General features: G+C 28.8%; 1 protein-coding gene across 1 annotated transcript; it reads right to left on the bottom strand.

Annotated features, from left to right (window-relative positions):
* Nucleotides 1–1,029: 1,029 nt before the first annotated feature.
* Nucleotides 1,030–25,365, bottom strand: LOC129981757 (uncharacterized). The gene is made up of 12 exons (XM_056092742.1): nucleotides 25,293–25,365; nucleotides 22,617–22,700; nucleotides 17,811–18,059; nucleotides 16,816–17,010; nucleotides 14,973–15,035; nucleotides 13,326–13,520; nucleotides 9,631–9,696; nucleotides 8,145–8,339; nucleotides 6,326–6,412; nucleotides 3,777–3,965; nucleotides 2,421–2,639; nucleotides 1,030–1,839 (listed from the first exon to the last, which is right to left on the bottom strand). Exons 1-12 carry the CDS (start codon nucleotides 25,318–25,320, stop codon nucleotides 1,049–1,051), a joined length of 2,361 nt encoding a protein of 786 aa, XP_055948717.1. The 5' UTR covers nucleotides 25,321–25,365; the 3' UTR covers nucleotides 1,030–1,048.

Raw genomic sequence — 25,365 nt, 5'->3', positions numbered from 1 at the left:
AGTAAAAGACGGTAAACAGTTTACGTAACTGGGGAAGCAAACGAATTTTTATACTTATATTGTTCTAAATTGCTTTGTCAATGATAAGACATTTGTGTAAATTCCTTATATATATGTGTGTGTGTGTGTATTATGTCATTTCATATTTTTATATTGCTTAGTGGGAAAATAAGCATGTGTGGAATAGGATTGTCAAGATTCTCTGGGAATTGATCATCTCAAAATTTTGAAGGTAAATGGACAATTTCTTAAACTCTAAGAGGAAACAAGTGAAAAATCATTTCGTTAAGCGTAATCATTAAATGTTTGAATTATAATCCATTAAATTTTTCTTCCCCATTTGGTCTAGAAGTATAAACTGGAAGCAATCAAAATTCAAGTATATTTTTTTGATATCTTATTAGGCAAACGTTAGATAGAAAAAGGTTGCAAAATGTTGGACATTACTTTGTTCCTGCTTTTGGTGAAATTGTAACTTCTATAAATTACATGTAATCTTTGTTTTGACAACTTAATGTAAATTGCTAATAACAAATTAATAATAAAAATATTATTAGAATAATAATGTTTAAAAAAAAAACGCTTTAAAAAGTTTTTTTTTTTTTTTTGGCGAAAAAATGTTTTAATGTAATGATAATTATTTCCCGAATCAGTTTTTTAAACAAGTAAAAAAATAGTGTTTTACGATGTAGCAACCACTTCAAAACGGAGATGTTCCTTTATATTTTCCAATAAATAATTATGTTTATTCGTTGAACTTGCTTTTTTAAATCTTGCATCTGAACTATAAATAACCATTAAGTGAATGAGAATTGACAAATGGCAAATTGTTCAACCGATTTTCCGGATTTTCTGTCCTAGATGTGTTTAATGCATTTTTTCTAGTTATATCACAGATATACTACTTTCTTAGATATTAGTATGTTTAATCATGGTCATTTCATACTTTTATTATTGAAACTTATTAAAGAACAAATTCGAAAAGTTGAAGTGACTAGTAACTTCATCAAACCAAACATATTTCCAACAAAAGGAAACAAATACTTTATTAGGCGTCTGATTTCAAACCGGGTTCTTTTTTCCACATACACACAAGATACTTGGGTGAGAAGATTGTGCCGTCGGCGCACTTCTTGACGAATGGATGCCAGTTGTCACAGTGGATGAAGAGTTGGTGGCTGCTACCGTGGGGGAAGTGGCCATATCTCTTAGGACAATCGAACCAACCAGTTACATCGCCAGTATCGTCGATGATACAATCCAAATCGTCTTCGTCGCAATCTGTTGGTGGTGGAGTATTGGGTTTGGTTACTTTGGTAGTTTCAGTTGTGGTTGGAACTGGCGTTGTTGTAGTTGTCGGAGTAGTAGTTGTTGTTGGAGTGGTAGTGGTGGTTGGGGTGGTAGTTGTTGTCGGAGTGGTGGTGGTGGTTGGGGTAGTAGTTGTTGTCGGAGTGGTGGTAGTGGTTGGAGTAGTAGTTGTTGTCGGAGTGGTAGTGGTTGTTGGAGTTGTGGTTGTTGGAGTTGTGGTTGTTGTGGGAGTCGTTGTTGTTGTGGGAGTTGTAGTGGTAGTAGGTGTTGTTGTAGTAGTTGGAGTTGTGGTTGTAGTTGGGGTAGTAGTAGTGGTAGGAGTTGCAGTTGTAGTTGGGGTAGTAGTGGTGGTAGGAGTTGTAGTTGTAGTTGGGGTAGTAGTGGTGGTAGGAGTTGTAGTTGTAGTTGGGGTAGTAGTGGTGGTAGGAGTTGTAGTTGTAGTTGGAGTAGTGGTAGTTGTTGGCGTAGTAGTAGTGGTAGGAGTTGTAGGAGTGGTTGGAGGTAAGGTAGTCCAACCAGGAGGTAATAAATCTGCAAGAAAGAATGAAAAAATATTTTGTTTTAACTTATTTGCTGTCTATTAAACATGAATTGAATAAATAAAGATAAGGCTCATGACCAGACCAATGAATAAGATGTATTGCAATTATATAAGATCATCTATAAGACAGTTAAGTAATAGGGTTACCGAATATTAAATTTGAAGTAACATAGCAAAATTGTCTAAAATTATTAAATTGATCTCATTATAAAACATTTTCTGCTGAATAATACACTTTAAAATAATATGCTAATCATATGATTATAAATTTCTGTTTGAACAGTCTGATAACCGCTTCTCTTTTATGTAAAATAAAATGTTAGCAATGCTTTAACTATGGATTTTTTTTTATTCTTCAGGTTTTCAAATTAATATATCAATGTTAAAATTTATTTACGAATATCTATCTCGATAAAAAAGACCTTTATTTGGATTTTTCTTAAAAGTTCTGTGTGAGTTAAAAAAACATGTAAAAGAAGATGCAATTTATATAATAGAAAAAGACCTCACAACTATCTCTATTATTCTCTAAATTGAAATTTCAGATTTCCTTTTCGAAGAACATACTCACCATCTGGATTAATTCGATAATCACATTCCACGTACTCCTTAGGAAGACATCTCCTATAATAAGCATGATAGAGTTCCGTTTTCTTACAGCTAAAGACAGTGGGGACGTTGTAGATACAGATAATGTATTTGGAACAGTCATCAGGATCTGGGAAAAGTCCCCACACGTACGGACATTGGTACTCTTCTTTCTTCTTTTTGATCTCTTCCAATTCATCGTCTAGGAAAACAAAGTTTTATTAAAACATCGAGAAAAATAAAGTAATGTTTGAAGCAATTCAAGCAAAGCCACCAAGTTTAAGAAAGATTTTGTTCAAATTACCGAAATTGGTAGCATTCCAATTTGAAATTGCATGAAATGTAATTTGGTGATTTATAATTTGGTCGGCAATTATCTTACATAACCCACTGACAATGAAACATTTCTTAAGTGTCTTCGACATATTGACGATATAAAAAAAATTGTTATGTATTTTACTATAATTTTGATGCCGAAATATTTCTCATGTGCTTACCTTTGTCACTGATATTGAAATGCTTCTTAAGTATCTAAATAATTTTGGAAAGATGGTTTATTTTGTTGCAGGAAATAGTCTGTTTAAAACATATTTAAATCATTTTTATGTGTCTTCAACTATATTACGTTTTTACGGTGTAAATAGTGGGTGATTATCACATTTTTAAAAATTCTATCACGCAATTGCTTTTTTTATTTAACTCGGCTAATAAGAATAACTGTTTTATGAAGATAAGTTTTAAAAAATAAGCTGTCTTTTATCAGGATCAGGAAATATGAGATTTTAAAAAAATGAGTTCAAGATACAAATTTTGAGGGTTGAATTTTAAGTTTCTGTTCATAGCTATATGATTGATTTCATCTGTGGGTTGCTCAGTTACTTCTGTAATTTTTGATACGTATTACTTGGAAGTAATGGTTTACGTTTCCTGTGTTTGTATTTTGCTTGCTTTGAAAGCATAATGGATTTTGTCAAATCCCAATTATAACATGTAAAACAAATTTGCTTCAAATATGCTTATAATAATACAGAAATAATAATTAGGGTCAAAAATTCTAAATTAATTGTGAATTTAGTTTAATTAATTATGAAATAAATTAAAATTTTATTCTAAATTTTGCCTTTGATTCTAATCTATGCTCTTTGTTATCGATATTTGTTTTATGTAATTTATATTATTATAAATCTTCCTGGCCAGTATCCATGGGCTTTACACCCATTTAACTAAGCACAGCAGCTGGAATTTAAATGAAAAAATATTTTCTGAATCACTATGACTTCATAAGATTATACTATGAGCTTTTTCTCTTATGGTTAATTGATCAAATATATTGTCATACCTCCGTTTATACCACCAGGTCTCTCGCCGCATCTAACCAATTTGGCATCCCGACACTCTTCTTTTCGCTCGTCGTACAGAGTTGATTCGGGACATTGGTGAAGAGAAGGAATAGATTTACGGCATTCGTAGTAGAGAGAACAATTGGTCATCACTGGGAACTTGCCGTCTGGAAATGGGCAACCAGTACCTAGATAATAATAATAAAAAAATTTGTTTATAATATTTTCTAGAGTAACGAGACAGAGCAATTTTATAGATGCTCAGAAAATGTAATGTTTTTTCTTTCTGGTAGATTGTACAAAAAGGAACAGTTATACTCAATTTGATCAATATTTTGATAAATTTTGATATTTTAAACATTTCTGATCTGAAAAAACCTTTTTTGTAGTTATGTCTGTTTGTCTGTTCATGTGCATTTGAACACGCATGCTTCAAAAAATTAGCTAGTGAGCTGGATGAAGTTTGGTTTTTACATCAAAATTGAAGATTTTTATGAATTTCAGATTAAATCCATTAAAGAGGAAAAGATACCTTTCCTTTTCATACATTCGATTTTGTTTATTATATTATGAAATTATTTAACCAAGGATTATATTTAGATATCATTTATCAAAATGTCATATAACAAATTTCTCATATTATTTTACTGATGTATAAGTAAGCAACTACGTTTACTTTCATATTGTTGTACTGATATGCGGTTGTTGTTTCTGGTATCAAAATGCCATATATTTCTGGTATCGAATGCTAGAATGAAATTTTAGCGTTTACATAGAAATTTTGTACATATGATATTTTGATATTATAGTGACGATATTACAGGCATTTCTGCAAGTGAATTTTGAAATGAACGAATGAAAGTGATATACTATATCATTTATCTTGTTTACAAAAATATTTCCATTCGCATCTTAAGAAAATATTATAGATATATTTTGATGCACAGCTTTTGTTACTTCCGTGTACGTAGTATTAAATATGGTAACAGCCAAAAAATTCCAACTCCAGATTGTGACGCATATTCACAATTTAGATCTTCCTGAGTTCGAAAAACATATTTTAAAAAAATGTCCTTTCGTCTCTCTCTGACAAAGATAACTCAAAAACGCTTTGAGCTGGACGGTTGAAATTTGGAATGTGATCTTTGCACCAAATTTATAGATGTATCAAATTTTGAGCAAAATCTATTGGGGGGAGGTTATCTATCCGTCTGTTTGATTATAAGTTAACACTATAATTACAAAATGAAGCGAGCTGGATGCATAAAATTCAGTATACAGATTTAACATCGTAGTATAGACATCTGACACATTTTAAGCCAAATACAGCTAAAGGTTGACTGTCTGTCTGTCCGCACTTTCAGAAACATGTAAACGCTATAATTCAAAAACTCCATGACAAATATATTAAATTTGGTATGAGATTTTGTGATTCCAAGTGCAATTTTGTGTCAAACGTTTATTTCAATCGGTTCAGAAAAACATATCTAAAATTCAAATTCGATTTTTGGACACTATTAAAGCACGCCGGGAAATAATCGCCAAATAATTCACCAAAAGTAATACGATAGATTTAAAAAATGAGAAATTCCCGCCAAAGTAACTGTTACACGTCAATAGTATGTAAGGCGTCCTTTGGCAAGACAAGTGTATTAGAAAGTATGTTGGAAAGTTTTGCGGATAACACTCCCACTGGTTTACATGTGTATTGCTATTATGTTCAGTGTATATACTTAATATATTTACTTACACTTTGACTTATTTTCTCAATGAAATGTAATTTCATATACTTTTAGATAATTTTTGTCACTAGAGAGAGAGAAATTTTCGAATACATAAGAGATATTTGTGGATTTTAATTTGAAAACGCTTGATTACGTAATACATAGGAACAAAGATTTTTGATCACATCTCAAAAGTTCTGAAAAAATTGAATTGAAGATACTCCTAATTTATACTGAACTTTATTTACATGGCAGCAAAGTCATGGAACGACAAGAAGCTTTGATCAACTGTTCATAATTGCATTATTAGTAGACTACAAAATATCCACTGAGTGAAATGGGGAGTGGAAAGGTAAGAAACATTCTATCGTTTTTGCATGCTATGCTGTTAAAAATTTTGACAGAAATTTGCAATTTTCATGTAATAACCGAATGCCAAATTTCATCTATCTAACTGATTATGCTTTTGAGTTAAACCAATTAGACAAACACATTTTATCAAAATGTGAATTCGAATTTTTTGACAGTTTCACTTTGCGAACTTCCTATTCGGGAAAGTAATATATGTTTGTGAATATTCTGTTTTGTCTAAAAAATTCTCACATCAAAACCAAATTTAGCAGCGATGCTGAAGTCCTAGCGTAAAAGAGATCATTTATGATGAACAACTTTCAGAATGATTAATACTAGAATACTAAACATAGAGAAACTAAATGGTTCACTAACACTAGATTAGTTAGATTAACTTTTTCTTGTAAATTTAAAATTATAGTAAGTATAAAATTGTATGCCCAAATTCGACTATTGAAGAAGCGTATTTTTACCCTTTGTTGGCGGAACTTCTGTTGTAGTAGTGGTTGGCAGAGTAGTTGTATAAGCATCTGTAATGGGCCTTGGAGTTGTTGTTATTCCTGTTAAAAAATGAAAACAAATTTATGATCAATATTTTTATTAAAAGTGATCTCCTGGAACTATATACCGCTTCATACATTTTGTTCTAAAGTATGTGTTTCATTAAGCATATGTTTTCTAGTAGATCAACTACACAAAAAATAAATTTAGAATATTTATGATTTTTGATATAGCAATTAAGAAATTAAATGAATATTTTTATAGTAAATGGTGATGTAAGAAGCAAAGTTCATTATAATTTTAAACACAGAAAGAGATGATAAAATAATTTTTTTCTTTTACATTATTTTATCATAAAGATAAAACTGAAAAAAAAAAGATTAATCATAAATTTATTTTAATCCTCTTTCTTTTTAGACTGAAAAAAAATAATTACACTTATATAAGGACATGGATAATCTTATAATGCAATCTACTCGTATTTTTCTCATCCAATTTTGCGTTCTATTAATGGCGTGCTAAATTAAGTCTTTTTTTTTTATCCTTTTGGTTTAATGTTTATCTTTATTTCAGATTTTTTATTATTAATTTCAAATATGGTGAAACTGAAATGTAATTATCTACCTGATAAAATTGCTCTTATTTGGATAATTACGCAGAAATATTAATCACCCCATATAATTAACATATTTACATTTTTTAAAGATAACTTCTCTTCATAACCATAAATGAAATACTGACCCCTCTAAAACCCAAAGAACTTTAGATAACTGACTATGGCATATCTTAAGATCAGGCCCAGTAACCTGGGAAGATGAACTTCATTGCAATGTATTTACCTGTTACTGGATGGACGAAGTTGCTTAGTATATGCGGTATATTTAGTTCCTATTTCTCTCAATACGCTCAAATTTTGTGGGAAAAAATGAGAGATTCTATAACTATTCCATCAGAAGATAATGATTCAGAATTAGATGTAACGGAAGATATTAAATGGGAAAAAGAAGTTTATTATATTCTCTAAAAATAAAAAAGTGGGAAAGGCTTGCAGGAGGGAGTGAAACGACATCGGTACTAAAGCACAGGGCCTTTTATAACTTCGAAACAAACAAGTAAAATAATAATAACTTGAAATTTGTGATAATAGATTTCATTTTTTGAATCTTTTCTTTTTCTTTCTGGTTAGCATATGACCGTCGTAAATGCATTAAATTCCTTTCTTCTCTTACTTTTATCTTCAAAGACCTGCAGATGGTCATTCTTTCCCTAACTGTGTCACTTTAAAAGGGATTACAACGAAGTGACCAGAAAATGACTAACGTTTTTAAAATGAAATGGTAGCCAAACTATGAAAGTTGTTTAAATTAGTCTTTTAAGAGTCAGTGAGCGACGCTGCACAGTGTTAGTACTAAATATTGCCGATATAGGGCATTACATCATATTAGGAATAATTGTGAGGCATTTTCGAGATTTAACAGCAAAGCCTTTATCTCACAAGTAGTTAATAAAGAGATAGATAGATGAAAGGAAGGATTTCACTGCTAATGGTAAGAAAGTTGGATATTTTCTCAACATTGCCTTAAAAAGAATTAAATCCTGTTTTAAAAGGCAACAAGTCATCATTTATTTGTACATTGACTTTTATCCTTGCGCTCGAGATGATTTCTCGAGAATTAAATAAAAATTAATTTATTAAACCTGGTATTTTTGTTGTTGTTTTTGTTTGAGCAAAAAATAAATAAATTAATTAATTAATACAGCAATTTTTTGCATTAGAATGAAAGTACTTACTGTACTTGTTAATTCTGTTACCGCAGTCCACCCAACGCCATTCCACACATGCTCGTTCATCGATGTCCCATAGAAAACCTTTTGGGCACTCGGTGAGAATCGGAATGTCGTATTTGCAGGCGAAGAATTTAGAGCAATCGTAAGGATGAGGGAAGAAACCCCACACGTAAGGACATTTGAAATTCACCTTTCCGCCTGAAATTGCAAATGTTTTCGTTAGATTTTGATTCAAGATGATTACTTTCATCAATTTCAATCAGCAAATGGAGTATTGCCATTAAATAGCATTACCAAGATGGATGTTGTCTTATATAGTGCGTTGTCAAAGAAACTCTTATTTTTCATTCGGTTATCAAGAAAATTATAGATTGTTATGTCTTATTTCCACGATAACAAATTTCATTTTCCAACTACATTTTTGTTATGTCATAAATGTCCCATTAAAATTTGTATGACTAGTATTGAATTAAATTTTGTTTACATTTAATCTTAAATATATTCAAAAATAAATTCTAAATAAAGTTTCTAAATTTAACTACCAAAAAATTTTCATAAAATGCCTAAATCACCCTTTTTAACTGCAAAAAACACAAACCATTTTAAATAAATACAATTTTTATATCCGTTTTCAATAAATGCCAAGAGTTTTTGTGATTTGCTTTTATATATTGACAAACAGAAATAAATTTCTCAAAAATGTTTTTCTTTCAAAAAATTGAAATAGATTTAAGAGAAGAACAAGTGCAGTATTATAAAACATTTTTTAAAGCACCTAGATGTTTATGGACATATACCTATGAAATATTGCAATCGTCTTTAAATTGTAATTAAAATTTCAGACTAACCAACAAGAATTTTTTTTTGTCATGTGATATTGGATTCTCCTTGCAATGAAATTCAAACGAACAATAAATATTGCAAATATTAATTAAAATTAAAATAGGTCACAAAGTCCTTAGTGATCCTGAGATAACTTACTTATCTATAATATAAACACATGGGTTTAAGTTTTTTTTTGATTAAATTAATATCACAACACTGGAACATTGATCCAGAAAAGGAAAATTAGCGTTAAACTTTAAGAATGGTATTGTCGTGCTATAAGCTACATTTCTATTCTCTTTTGTTGTCTACATTTATCTTGTACCTTCTTATTGTTCCTCAATAAAGGCGAAAAAAACCCTAGAAAGCAAACAATCTATACACTAATTTTCTAGATCGCGCTCGTTATCCTTACTGTAAAATGATATATGGTAAGTTAGTCCGTCTTCTCTGCCACTGTGCATGCATCAGTGCTATAGAGATTGATCACAGCTGTAGAGATTAGAATATCTCAAATATCGCGACAATTAATGCAATAATGCGCGGCAATAATAATTAATTCAGAATGACAACATGAGTCCTCGAAAAGCAATCAATTTGTTAATGAATCTAAAAATGAATTGTATCCTGTATATGAATTGTATCCTGAATATCGTTCAAGTACCTGGAGTAGTCCTTGGTACAAGGGGTGTGGTAGGTGGTTGGACAGGTCTCCTGGTAGTGAGTTTTCCTGTAAAAGAGAAACAGAACCTTTTATAAGACATAAAGTTTCAAAAATCATTATTCTAAAATTCAACTTATTTCAACCAAAGAAATGCAATAATTGCAATTTAGCCCAAAGTGTTAATATCAATCTCCTGAAACATAAATTTAAGTTAGTTTAAAGTTGAAAAAATAATTATTAAATACTTTTTTGGATGTGTTTTTTACTATGCCGTTTTTAGCAGCAGCATTCTATCGAATATCACATTGCGAAAGGTATATGCCTTACAATTAAAAAAATATTATTTGATTTTACTACGAGTTGTAACTATAATGCTATCTTTTTCATAGTAGATGAAATTTTCTATAAATTTTTCGTTATATTGACACATCACCTAGCATCTATACGATCGATTATTTTCACGTGGTAACATTTGATCGGTCTCATTATAATGGATGATTAAAGAGAACAGAGTATACAAAAAGACTTGAGCAGGGAACAAACTATTGATACATTTTCTGGAAAGTGGCACATAATTCCTGAGCAGACACTTAGGGCGAAATGAAGTTCCTATTTTATTTTAAATAAATAAAATTTGTATATATTTTAGTGCACTGGATACTAAAAAGGCTTTGCAGTAATAGCACAATCAATAGGAAATAGTGTATTCTAAAAAAGAAACACTAAATATCAAACTTTTGAGGCTTTCCTTAAATAAAAAAAAAAAAAATATTATACTTTTCAAACAGAAACGAAGTGAGAAAAATTGTAATTTTTTTTTTTAAATTTGTGTTCAGTTTTCAGTCTCTAGGAATAATCTAAAATTGAACACACCGTCCATTACAAATTCATTTCTTGAGTTTTATGATTTTTGTAGAGAGAAATGTGCACTTGATATTTGAAAATATTTTCAATTTACATCGTTTTAAACACAGAATCATCGATTTTTATTTATCACTCGTTCGTTATTTACTCTGAATGCACTACGGAATATGTGAAACAAGAAAAATCCCTCGATATTTTTCACAGCGAACAAGTTAGGCTGCCGTCTATAATGGTAATTAATTTTTTATTTCATGCTTTCATAGGTGGCAGCACTTGTAGATGGATAATGGGGTCAATTCATGTGACGTAAAAGTCACATGTCATGTACCTCTTGCGCATGGCATTTAAGTTTCATCCGCGCCGCTCTCGTCGATCAGTCTGCCATTAACGTTCTCCGCCAAGTATGAAGCGGATTTTTTGTTTACATTTGAAGTTATAATTTTTGAGTCATTTTCTTTCCTCTTATTATGTGTTAACAGAGGAAATACTGGTGTGCTGATGGATGCATGCTTTAATGCGAAATACAAGAGTGACTGTCATGATAAAATGTTTTTTATTTTCCTTTCAACAAACCTGACTTGGGTTGATAGCTTTGGTATAGATTGTTTCAAGCCTTCGAAGTCAATGATATGCTCCGATCATTTTGAAGAATTCTTTCAGTTTGTGTCCATTTATTAAATATAGCTGTTCCAGTAATTTGTTAGAAAAACTCTTCGAAGAAAAAGAAATCGGTAAGCGATTTGCCACCAAAAACAATCAAACAAAATCATGAGTGCATTTCTAATTTACTTCATTCACATTTGATGAAATTTCTGATAATTTTGAATATGCTTAGAAGGTTTTAAAATGTTTACATGAGTATTACATTGCATTTTTTTACAAAATCTTATCTAAATTTAATTAACGTAAGTAAACAAACTCCTATTGCAAAAATAACACCTGCTATAATGCTAAACTTAGGTGGAAGTGAATATTACTAGCTTTCTAATTACATTTGCAGATTTGTGATGGATTCAAAGTGAATTTATATCAAACATCTTTTCTATTGTTCAAAATGAAATGTCAATAGTTTATTGTATTTAAACTGAAATTCACTGTTATCATAATATCCTGTTATAACACTGTGCACCTCAGTGATTTCTGTTTTAATAAATAAAGGTCTTTTCATTGAAAATCAATTTCCATATCAGCATTTATTATATAATTTTTATTCCCAACTTCATTGCTACATGCATGTTTCACTTTTTTTTTCTATTTCTTTAACATATCAATTTTGAATTATAAAATTCTGTGAAAGCATAAAAGTGTTTCTTTCAACTCCTCTTTATATCCTATTTAACTTCTCTCTATATATATATGTATTTATATCATGACCTTATTGTTGTTTATTAAATTTACTCTATTATATGTTTTTGTTTTATTTTATGATATTCATTCAATTTAATTTTTATCAATGTAACTTTAGCATTTAAAAAAATTTCATAAATATTCTGCTTTAAAAGTATACTGTTCAACATTATGTTTTTATTAGTGATAAAAAAAACTGTTCTTTAGTATCTATGATGTTTCTGTTGAATAAAATTGATTTCATCATTTACATTGACATTCTTGTCATACTGTGTTTATATTATTTCTAAGTGTCTAGAAAAATAAATGTTGATAAATAGTTAATAGTTTTTTTGTATTAGTGAGTACATTGAAACATACATTGGATCATATTTTTTCAAATAGTTATCACATATATTTTATATATATCTCTCTCTTTCTATATATATACATATTTATATATATATATATATATATATATATATATGTATTTGTAATGTGTAAATAAAAATTATGAAAGCGTGATTTTGTTTGTTTTCCTTTAATGATTTCTGCAAATTAAAATGAAATTATTTATTCATAAGTTGCATAGATTTAAAAAAAGGTATCCATACCTTTTATATTTCATAATTTGAAATTGTAAACATAATTTATTCAATATATATTAATTTGAGTTTCATGTTCTTTCTTCTAAGCAAACTGAAAACATCAAATAACTAAGTCTCAATATTTATAAAAGTAATTACATAAGAAAAAAAAATACAATATTTTCATTAGTAAGCTTTAAAATATTAACTTATCTAAGAGTAATAATTATTTTTAAAAAGAACTAACTGGGGGAACTATATTCATAAAATTCAACATTCAATACTATTTAAATAATATGTAAAAAAGAACATATGTAATTTTTTAAAAATACTGCCATAGTCATTTGTCAAAATGTATCCTTCGGATGAAAAAAATGGGGGTTGGGGGATATGGGAAAGAAAAGAATAAAGAGGCACCAGATGAATTAAAAAGCGATGTTAGTTAATTTTGCATAAACAATAATTCTATTGTTTATGCAAATCGGCTAGCTTAATATTTACTAAACAATGTCAACAACAATGTAAACAGTGTCAACGTTATCGGCAGACATCACGACATGCGCAGAACGGTTGAAAATTGAACAGAAGCGGTTTGTTTGGTACCTGACACGTGACCGTGAATTGACCCCATAACGCACAGCATTATTCGATGACATAACATTTAATCGTGAATTTGATTTTATGGGGAGTTTTTAAAATTATCTTATATATGTATTAAACATTGTAATGAGTTTTATATAGAAATTAAATAGCCGCAAAAATTCAAGCTATCATTCCATATCATCATTATTGAATTATTACTGCTCAAAATTTTTTCTACCAAATTTAATTTTTAAAAATTTAACTTGTATTAAACGTTAACTTTTTCTTGCAATTATATAAACTTTTATTCAGTAACAGACAGCCGAAAATACCTACTGTATTTGTCCCATCTGTCTCCACACTTCACATAACGCCAGTCGACGCACCCCTTATCGTGGTCGTCCCAGAGAGTTCCTACGGGACAGTCAGTGACGAGTGGAATGTCATACTTGCAGGCGATAAATTTAGAACAGTCGTATGGATGAGCGAAGAATCCCCAGTTGTAGGGACACTTGAAATTCAAAGTGACATCTAAAAGCACAAATAAATGATCATTGTTCTTTCTCTTCTTTTAGCCAGTTGTTGAAGAGGATGATACATACCAAACACTGATGAGATTGAAGTTTTGTTTTAATAGTATATTCATGCAATAATTGTTTTGAATTTTATAGTGAACTTTTAAAAGAATATTTAAATTATATCAAATTTATTGATATTAAAAAATAATAATTACTGGAATTCTATCCAAATGTAGATTTTGAGAAAAACACATGTAGTATTCTGTCTTAAACAAAAATAAATAAAGATATTTTCATTTTAATGGAAATATCTCATACATTTTTCTTTATTTCTTATTCAAATAATTTTGGAATCGACTGTAAATTTTCATAGGAATGCAGTAGAGTTTAATTGCGGTCATTTAAAAATTGCAGATAAAATATAAGGATTATCTCCAGGAAGGTAATAATATCGATTACAGTCAACTTGTGACACAAGTATTTATATTCATAAAAAGATGTTTCAAAATCAAGTAGCTTTCTTGACTATAACTCAATACATAGTTTAAAATCTGATTTTTTGTTTAAATTAAAGCTTGTTCACTAAAAGTTGATAATGTTACAAGTCCATAAGGGGAAAAATTGATTCAATTAATATGAGTTGAGTCATAAATGCTCTCTGTGATATTCGTTTCCTTTGTTTACGTCTACCCTCTACTCCTCTATCCTAAGTGATTTCATACTTCATTTTTGGAGAAAGTTGTTTATGTAGTGCTATTAATTGAGAGATGAAAGGAAAAATAAGTGCCGATATTAGGAAATAATACAATTCGAACTTCAAACATTAAGATAGTCTGTTACTTGATGAAGATGTTGATGTAGGCAAAACTGGCCAGAGACACTGGTGACCGGTGGTTTTGAATAATAAAAGACATTCACGGGAATGATGATAATGGGCACGGGATTGTTTTGAACATTTGTGTCTCTGGAGTAGGAGGAGGGATCCCGTGTCTCCAAGAGACTATCGAGTCGTAAGAACTGGCACATAGCATTGCTGGATAATAGCAATTGCAATGGTCAACTACCTTCAATCCTGCCGATACTGCTCAGCTCAGTGGTGACAAAATGGTCAACTGCACATTCTGTTCACATTTAAATACTTCTGCAAATTGCTCCCAAACACAGATGAAAAAAGACAGTCCGGAGACGCTTAAAGGATTTCTGCTACTGTAATTTCTCTATAGTTCCATCCTGTTGGTATGATGCTATCTCACAGGTAATTTTAGTGTGATAATCCACTAAAGCTAATCGATTATTCTTGTTACTGTGCATCACTGTTACACTTCAGTGATTTGAATATCCCAAATATTTTGGTAACTTATGTTCAAATTGTCTCAGTTTGTCATGGAGGATAATTCATTTGTCACAAAACTAAACAGTTTACAAATTTTCTTCTATATTTATTATTATTCTTTCGTTTCCTTACCTCTTGTTGTTGGAGTTTCTGTTGTAACGGGTGGTTGAATGGGTCTTTTAGTTGTGATGATTTCTGTAAAGAAAAATAAATTTTTTAGTACTGTCCAGTATTAAAATTCAAAGTTCTGTTGTTTAGCATATATATCCATAAACATCAATTTATTTCTGCATTTCTTACTATGAAATCAATTTCAACAGCTTTCTCTTGAATCTTTAAATGAAAGATAACGGACACTGGTCATCTTTCAATCTCCTGCAACTTTTTAATTTTTGTAACTCTTAAATGTGATAGGTTTCATGACATAACAAAGCAAATAATGCGGCACGTTTTAAAACTTGATACATAATAAATGCAGTAATTTTGGCTTATTATGTCAGCAAATTTTTATTCTTTTGTTTATTGCAGTTTGAAATATGCGATGCGAAAATGCATATTTTCGCATATTTTTAGCAATTTAGCCCTACTCGTCACATTCAATTTAACAATTAAGTTCCTATTTATCACTTATCATTTTATTTTGCTTGTTATTATATAAATGAAGAAGAAAAATGGTATTATTACATATTTTTAACGATATACAATGGCTATTTTACAATGTTTATTTGAACTGAAATCAGATGCGATTTGTAAACCTAACTCACGCTCTTAATTTTTATGCCAAAAACATAAAAATCGACTAAATCCCACTTTTAATCTATTCGATTTCTCATTAAAATTGTAAGTCATAAAATTAGATTTTATGATAGATTTGTTTTCTGTATTATTCATCCATTATATTATATTTTATACCGTCTACTATTCAAATGAATGATTATTATATGGCAGTAGGATCTTGTCGATGGGGTAGCAAATATCGTATTAAGCAAATTCTTGATACCAATTAAAGTTTTGTATAATCTTCAAGCCATTGGCTCATGCATTCTAAGCGGACACTTAGTGAAAAAATATGGTCCTATTTTATTTTAAATGAATTTAATTAGGCATTTTAATGCACAGTATAATAGCAGTTCTTCTCAAATAAGGAATGAAGAGCAATGAAAGTAAATTAATCAGATTATTTATATTGACTCAATCTAGTATAAATAATCTGATTAATTTATACTGTAGTCCAGAATAAATAAGGTCGAAAATGAGCTGGTTATTTATGGCCATTGTATTCATAAAATGTTATGATTTATATAGAGGGATTTATATGTTAATGTTTACAATTTCATTGCTTACATCAAGTTAAACAAGGTTTAAACCATGAAAAAGAAAGACCAAACCATGCAAAAGGTGGAGAGTTTTTTATCTCCTGTATTCTCATTCATGAAACTAATTAGGGTTCTACATTCTTAATATTAGTTGACTCAAGATAATTCGCAAAATAATTCAATAATTACATAATTATGGATTTCACGTTTTGAGAAATTTTTGAAATTATCTGATGTGTTAATGGAGCAACTTTATCACAAGATTTTGCTCAATGAGATGATTTCTGAAATCTATCATTACAAAATCGCATGGCAATGGAAGCAGAAGGTTTTTGAAAACTTTAGGACAAAATATTTATGATAAACGATAATAGCATTGTATTAATGATATAAATACTTGTAAATGTAATATAATTCTAACCTATTAAAGATAATCGAATTTTATACTGAAATATTTATATCTTTTTAAATATACAGTTGCATCGAAGATTGGATTGAACATCATATCGAAATTAAATGACCTTATAATTCATGATATCTCCTTATAATTGTAATTTTCTATTTCAGTTTTAATGACAAATTTAATTTATGTCAAATGTTAAGTTTCTCATGCATTCAAAAAAATTTTAATCCTGTAAGAAGAAAACTGGAATACTTACTGTATTTGTTCCACCTGCCACCGCAATTTACATAACGCCAATCAACGCAGCCCTTTTCCTTGTCATCCCAGAGAGTTCCTCTGGGACAATCGGTGACTAGAGGGATGTCGTTCTTGCAGGCGAAGAATTTAGAGCAGTCATACGGATGAGCGAAGAATCCCCAGTTGTATGGACACCTGAACCTCAAAGTGACATCTAAAAACACAGATAAATGCTCATTGTTCAATTATTGTTCATTCTTCTTTTCATCTATATTGAATAAGATGATTCGTACCAAACATTGATGAGAATGAATATTTTATTTTGAAAATATTTTCTTTGAATAATAACTGTAACTGATAAGAACTATAAACGAACATGTACATGTTTCACAGTAAGCATATAAAAACATAATTTTGATGCTTCAAAATCTTTAAAGCAGAGAAAAAAAGAAACTGATACTACAATGGTATTTTATCGTAATTTTCTTTAAATTCTAATAATCTCTTTTGTATTTTTCAAACGAATTGGAACACATTTATCTATAGTTAATGTAATTACGTTACTAATTGACATTATTACTCCTGTTTTAGATATTTCAGAGGACTAGAGAAATATTGGCCCTAAACGGAAACGAGCAAAAATCGTGGAAAATAAGTTGCCTTAATAAAAATTTTGATTTTATGTTAGGGGACCAACAAAATGTGTTATAAACGGCAGTGGAATGCACACAAGGTAATGCTATATGTTGAATCACCTAGAAATAAGTGGAAACGGAATGCACACAAGGTAATTATATATGTTGAATCACCTAGAAATAAGTGGAAATGGAATGCACACAAGGTAATGCTATATGTTGAATCACCTAGAAATAAGTGGAAATGGAATGCACACAAGGTAATTCTTTATGTTGAATCACCTAGAAATAAGTATTTGAGCAATCTAAATTGAGTAGAAATTTCAAGAGCATTGGTGGCATCTAATGTTGAATAAAATTTTACATATCTAATGTTTACCTTTATCCTTATCCTCCTTATCCTTGTCTTTATTTTCCTTATCTTCTCTGTCTTTCACCTCTCTGTCCAATTTGCATTCGACTAGGTGTTCTTCCATGCACAGTCCTCTAGTGGCGTCGTATAGCTTTCCTCGGACGCATTGCAAGAGATAGGGATAGCCATTCCGGCATTCCCAGAACATGGAACAGTCTTTTGGATGAGGGTATCGGCCATACAGAGTTGGACAGAAGTTGAAGTTAAAAGTGTATTCTGAAAAAAAAATATAAATAAAGGACTACTTATTCTGAAAAAAAAATATAAATAAAGGATGTTAACAACATTATAAATTTATTTTTATGAGTCTGAAACAAATATGAAACGAAAGCATTTAATTTTCACGAATTTTTTCTTCTACATGTTGAAATTATCACAGAGCTGGCTGCTCCTTCATTAAAAGAGATTGTAACAATCTTTGATAAGTAATATTTATTGAAACTTCTGACAAAGGATTTCGATTTTTCTCAAATACGTGCACCCAATTTTTCACCTACGTTTCTATTTGTATTATCAGCTGAATGTAAAGATATATAACTATTTCTTGATTGATAGATCAATCAAAAAATGGTTTTACTTAAGAACGAAATTAAAATATATTCACTATGTGGCTATATATATATATATATATATATATATATATATATATGTTATTGTTTCCGTAAAAAAAGTCTTCACAGCTAATATCCATCGTTCATCATTATAGGAATGTTTTTAATTAAGAATTTTAAGTATACATCGCTGATAAAATAAATAGTAATGCCCTGTTTTCCAAATGGAATTACTCTTGATTTCTTTTCCCTTACAGAATTTATTACTTTAGAAACACATTTTATACAAACAATGAAGATGGTTTAAATAATTTCGTGTGAATGTCAGAATGGTATTTTTTTAATTTCAATTATGAAATAGAAATAATTATTTCCAGGCGATGTTTAAACCGCTTTGTTAGTATCATATGTGTATACTATGAAAAAGAAAGTATATTGTCATGAAGTATAATTAATTGAATTGATACATAATAAAAAAATGATGCTTAAAAAATGTAACTGATACTAATGACGGTTTTAAGAATCATCTATTTATAACAATTTTAAATTATATTTTAAAATTTATTAAAAATGTAAAGTTTTTTAAGGTTGTCAGTAGAAACAACCAAGCGGTATCAATTATTTAATTCGAAAAAACTTATGAATAAAACCTTTTTAACAAACGAAAAAAAATATGAACGTATCATCAAAATCTTTACTTCCTGCATGTCAAAACTCGCCAATACCCTGGTGGAGAGGAGGGCACAACAGTCCTAAATTTGTTATAAATCCTGCTCATTTCCTTCGTCACATTGAAGATGCTGTATGCTTAATGATTTGCTTTTGGTGCTTTAATTTAAATCGCACAATAAAATTTATCAACTTTGAAAAAGGTATTTTTCTTGCTTTTGCAAGAACTTAGGAAAGATTGCAACAGCGAAACAAAACTAATAAAAAAAAGTACTAGAAATGCCAAAGAAAATATAATATAAGAGTTTTATGATATATAAAAAAAGAATCCTAGAAATAAATTATTCTGGTTTATTAGTAAAGAATTATGGTATGAGAAATTAACATAATTATCATAAAAAAGGATTAATAAAAATCCTAAATTGATTTCTTTTTGATGCTTTCTATTTAAACAACACATTATTAAACTTACTGGTCTTGAAAAAGGTCTTTCTTTATATAAAGAAGGTACTTATGAAGGAAATTCTGTAGGCAAATGAAACGAACTAAGAAAGGAACACAGGTGTAAAACGAATGATAAGTATAGAATTTTAAGATGAATGGTATTTTTGCTATTACGTAAATAATATATTGGTATATATGAGAATTTTTTAAAAGATATAATATCCATTAAAAAAATTAATGCAGCCACGGAACGAAATGCAAATTACGCATAAAAGTATGGTAAAAGTGTTAAATCATGTTCGTAATGCCTCTTCGTAACACAATTATGCAAATATACTTAACTTTTGTAATAAGATATTTCTCCTTTTTCCAGAAAGTCTTTTAAAACATTTTTTTAATCCATTCAGTTGCACTTTGAATTCGTTTCCCTTCATCGGTTCGATTATATTCAACTACACAACTGACATTCACGCTTAACACATTGGAAAGAAGGCATGAAACAAGTCGCATTCGTTTCTTTTCGTTTGCAAAATAAAAATCATAAAGACGCTTCAATTTCTACAGATATTTACAAGTCGTATGACCAAATAACAGATTTTTGAACTCTAAATAAAGGAAATATAGATTCTCTTATAGAGTGATATAAAATGAAAAAGTTTATATCGATTCTAAATATTTCGATTATGATATTATTGAATTTAAATGTCATTTAATAATTTGCCTAAATAGTGTGATAATTATTAAGTTCTTTATGGGTAGGAAAAAACAATAAAATCACCTAGTTGTGGAAATTTAAGCTTAATTGACTTTGAAATTTTTTTTTCTGATTTACAGCTTTCAGGTAATAAGAAACAAGGGTACATCAAATGTTTAATCCAAAATTTGCTGGTAGGGTCCAGAATACGCCTTTGTATAGAATTATGAATGCCGAAACTGAGACAAATTAATAAATAACATATTAAACGAAACAAAAAACTTTGAGATCGAAATTAAACTTTTTTTTTATCTAAGTATATCGTTCAAGTTATTAACATCTAAGGTTATAATTCTTTTCTATTAAAAGTCGATCATATCAACTTTTCAAAATAGTGAAAGTTAAACTAATAAAAAGGTTGAAATAGATTTAATTTATCAAAATAAATAAATTAATTAAAAAATTTGTAGAAGAATGCTTTAATGATAAAATATATCTAATAAATATATTATTAGTTTAAAATTTAACTTGTCATATCGGAAAGCAGTCCTGCTGGACAAAATTATTATCTTTTGGTTAGCGTTGCTGTTCCATTTCTCAAATTTCCCCCTACATTTATCTTTACTGTACATCTGTTCTGGCTGGGATTTATTTTGATAAAAGTACCAACGGTATCAGAGTGGAAAGACGACAGGTGTAATTTGCTGATGAACTACGAAATAGGATTGCGAAAAATATATATCGTATTAATAGCTTTTTTTAAGTTCATCTAAATTAATATAAAAGCAATTCCGCCGTAGGCAAACATCTGAGTAACCAGTTCTAGCTGTTTTTTTTTTTGTTTTTTTTAATTTTTAATTTTAAAAATATATGAAATCAGAAAAAAAATTCTTCAATTTTAGAAAAAGAAAAATGAGAACTAAAAAAGAAATTTGTTCACTAATTCATATTCTGCATAAAAATATTGAAATCAATTTTATTTTATAATTTTGAAATTTTTCTAATAAGATTAAGATCAATTATCTATCGTTACATCAAAACTTTATTTGCAAACAAATTTTTTTTTGTCAATCTGTAAAAGTATTGATTAAGTCGAGGTTTTTTTTTTGTGTGTGTGTTGGAAAGTTTAATATTAAAAAATAACTTAAAGGAAATTCGAAACATCGTAGCATGATTATGTTTTATGCCTGATTCGTATCATTATTGCATTTTTAAATATTTATCTTATATAATAACATTTAAATGCTCTTAAAAAGTACATTTTTTTAATCTCTTGCAACAAATCAAATAAATAAAGCAAGGAAAAAAATGTTGAAAAAGACAAAAATAATTTCAAAATTAAAAGTATGTTTGAAAATCATACGAAAATAATATTAGCATCCCTGAAAAACCATTTTAGTTTTAAAATAGGATAAAAAATTATATGTTTGAAAATCATACGAAAATAATATTAGCATCCCTGAAAAACCATTTTAGTTTTTAAATAGGATAAAAAATTATATTTATGCAATATTGCATATGCTCCGAAGTTATTGACAGAAATCCTTAAAACTTTTATTAAAAATCTAGAAACAGAAAAATCTAAAAATTTAGACAGAAATCCTTTGATTAACTTTTATTAAAAATCTAGCTAAAATTCTGAAAAAAAAATCATACCTTAGTTAGTGTTTGCTACTCAAGAAGTCATTATATGATAAACGTGGTCATGTGACAAATCTCCAACGTACAGAGATTTAAACGATTTTAATCATTATGAGCAATTTATTGATAATAATCCAATCTATAAACATTATAAGAAGAAAAATCTTAAGAAAGAAAATCTTAATCCATTATAAGAAGAAAAATCTTAAGAAAGAAAATCTTAATCCATTATAAGAAGAAAAATCTTAAGAAAGAAAATCTTAATCCATTATAAGAAGAAAAATCTTAAGAAAGAAAATCTTAATCCATCATAAGAAGAAAAATCTTAATCCAATATCATTGTTTAGTAATTTCTTGAACCACAAAAATGGAATGAAATGTAGAAGGAAACAAACTTTCTTGAATGTCCTATAAAAATGAAGTGTTTTCTGAATTTGAATACAGATTTTTTAAAAAATCTCTAAAAAAGCAGATGATTGATTTTTTTTGTAAAAAAGTAAACTAATAACTTATAAATACAGAGAACATTATTTATTGTCATTATTGTATGTGTAGGCTCTCTATAGCAAATAAAAATTCAGTCATCAAAATATTTTCGTGTTGAATTTTTCTTTTTTGTTTATTTATGCTTTATCCACTTTTGACACACTTAATGGAGAGTTCATCTCGCATACTTTTTGATGATAAATGATGAATGAAAATATAGCATTATACAGTATTATTATGTCTGTCAGCAATAATTTTAGTTTCATGTGAAAAAGAAAATATACTTACGTTTTAGACTTTGAAGCTGGTATTCATCTTTATGTGTATCATTATTATAAGCAGATGCACAGGACAGAGCTGCTATTAGCACCACTGGAAAAGAAAACAAAAAGTGCTACTTCATTTAGGATACATTCATTATTGAAATTAAGAAATGTTTGTAACTAATATTCCGTTGGTGCCATGCGGAAATTTAGAGAAGAATGAGGTGGCTATAATTCAAAATTATTAAAGGTCCACCTCAAAAAAAAGTCCTTGTGTCGCTTTGGAAAGGAAATTGAATATACCTAAATTAACTATAAAATAAATTTCAGTAGCTTAAATATTTTTGTGGCTTGTGAGGCTTTTTTTAATCAAAATATTGAAGATTAAAATAAAATAATCTTAAATAAAGTAATTCAAGTGAATTTGTTAGCTACTCTAATTCAATTTTTGGAAACCTTTATGAAATGATTTGCTTTCATATTTTTTTTAGCAAATCACTACTTTTCATTTAATACTAATAAATAAGAATGATTAAAACAATATCTAAGAATAAGTACACAAAAATGTCATTTTGCTTTAAAAATTGTTAAATTAATGAAATTTTCCTAGCGCATAATACAAATTTGTACCAATTTCTTTTAAAAATTATTCACCTCTTACCAAAATATAAGTAGGCTTTGAATGAATTAATTCAAATTGATACTTTACTTTAACCGACACACTTTAATCGACATGTTAAAATAATGCTTATTATAATGTACCGACGTCAAAGAGAGAGAGAGAGAGAAAGGAACACCTCTGTAACTTTGTTATTTATTACCGCCTCTTCATAAAATTGGTGTCGATGGAAATGGATTAAAGGACAGATTTATTGGAATAGACAAACTGGTTAAACGAATTAGTTAACACAGTTAATTAAATACTACTTCTAAATTTTTCCATTACGGAAATCGAGATTTTTCTTAATTTGATTCAGCAGGTCCTTTTATGTATGTGAATCAAATTTCTTTCCGAAATTCGTAGTAATTTTTGAGATATGCTTAATATTCCTTACTTATATCCTTATTATACTTATATTCCTTACTTATATCCTTATTATACTTATATTCCTTATTTATATCCATATTATACTTATATACCTTACTTATATAATTAATATCCTGAAACCTCTGCGCAAAAAGAGTCAATCCACCGGAGATATATATTAACTAAGTTTCAGCTTGTTAATAGAAAATATGATTTTTTTCGCGCTTTTATCTCAGAAATTTCGAAAGAACAAACAACACGACTAGGATATATCCTTAATATGCGTATGTTATTTCCAAAATATAAATATTTTTCTTTTTATTAAAATATTGAAGAATTTCTATTACTTTTAAAATCAATTCATCATTTAGTTTTTTTTCAATTGATCCCACCCTAAGAAATTGACATAAATCTTAATTTTCATGACTAAGGAAATACGTGGTTTAAGCCATTTTTTTTTCTGAAAAAGTTGCTGGTAGGGGAAATGCGAATAACGTAAAGACATTTTAAACCTATGAAATGACCGGTGTTTATTCAAAGAATAGATTTTTATTTTTGTGTGGAAACAATTATAATTGCGATAGAATATTTATTAAGTTTATTGCTCTAAACTAATGTAAAGATAAATGAGTGATGGACATTCTTCCTGTTATACAATGGCGGATGGAATCAAGATAATGAAATACAAACGGATTGAGCCCAGCTCAATACATGCTACACTATCTCGAACCAGATTTCGAAAACAATGTTTTTTTTTTTTTTTTTTTTTTTTTTTTTTTTTCTTTTCTTTTCATAAACGCAATTCAAAGAAGAGATTATTTTATTACTCTGAGGGAATTATTTAAGGATATTTTAAAAATATTATCCACCTAATTAAAAAATTTTTTGAATGAGTGCTCAACAATAAACCATTCAGTATATAAATAAAAGGCGCTGGTTAATTTCCTTATTTTACCGTTAATTAATTTACTGAATGATAAAAAATGCTAAGGAATTTCCTTGGATCCCAATTTCATTTACTTACAAACGATAACTGACAGTTAAGAGCAAGAACTAGTTAAACATTCCAACAGCCAATCTGTCTGTCCATCAATCTACTTTTATATCGCCTGAATGAAAAAAAACAACAACAAAAAAACATTCATTATTTTTTTTAAAGAAAGCAGAATTCATGTTAAATTAAAATCGACTGATCTGAAAATAAATTTAATATTTGACTAACTGCGATATTATAATGGTCCTTAAAGCTCGTGCTTCATAAAATTTAGATCTATACATATAAATAAATGTAATATAGACCCCTCAAAAAGTAGGCGTTGCAAATCGACTGTGGAAATTTTACAATTTTTGTAAATATTTCGACAACTATTTTATGTATCAGCCCAATTTTCAGATTCCCTAATACGGATTACTTAAAAAAAATCGATCTGTATATATCGCAATCTAAGTTGAATTTTTAATAACAACATGATGCTTTAAGACTGAAGACATTTAATGACTTTCAAGCCGAAAAAATATAATTTTTTTTATTTGCCTAAATGTAAAAAGACACAATATATTTTTTTAATAGAGAAAGATAAAAAATAAAAAAAAAAAAAAACTATCCATACAATCTCTTTTATTACCGTGATTTGTTGCTTGGAATTTCAATAATTTATGTGAGAAAATACTTACGAATACTGAAAGTCTGCAGGTGCGTCATTTTCAATTCCCACACCACAAATGTAAAGGTCTGTTCCAAAGTTGC

The sequence above is a fragment of the Argiope bruennichi genome, chromosome 8, assembly GCF_947563725.1.
Source record: "Argiope bruennichi chromosome 8, qqArgBrue1.1, whole genome shotgun sequence".
Lineage (NCBI taxonomy): Eukaryota > Metazoa > Arthropoda > Arachnida > Araneae > Araneidae > Argiope > Argiope bruennichi.
This window is presented reverse-complemented; position numbering and strand designations above follow the sequence as displayed.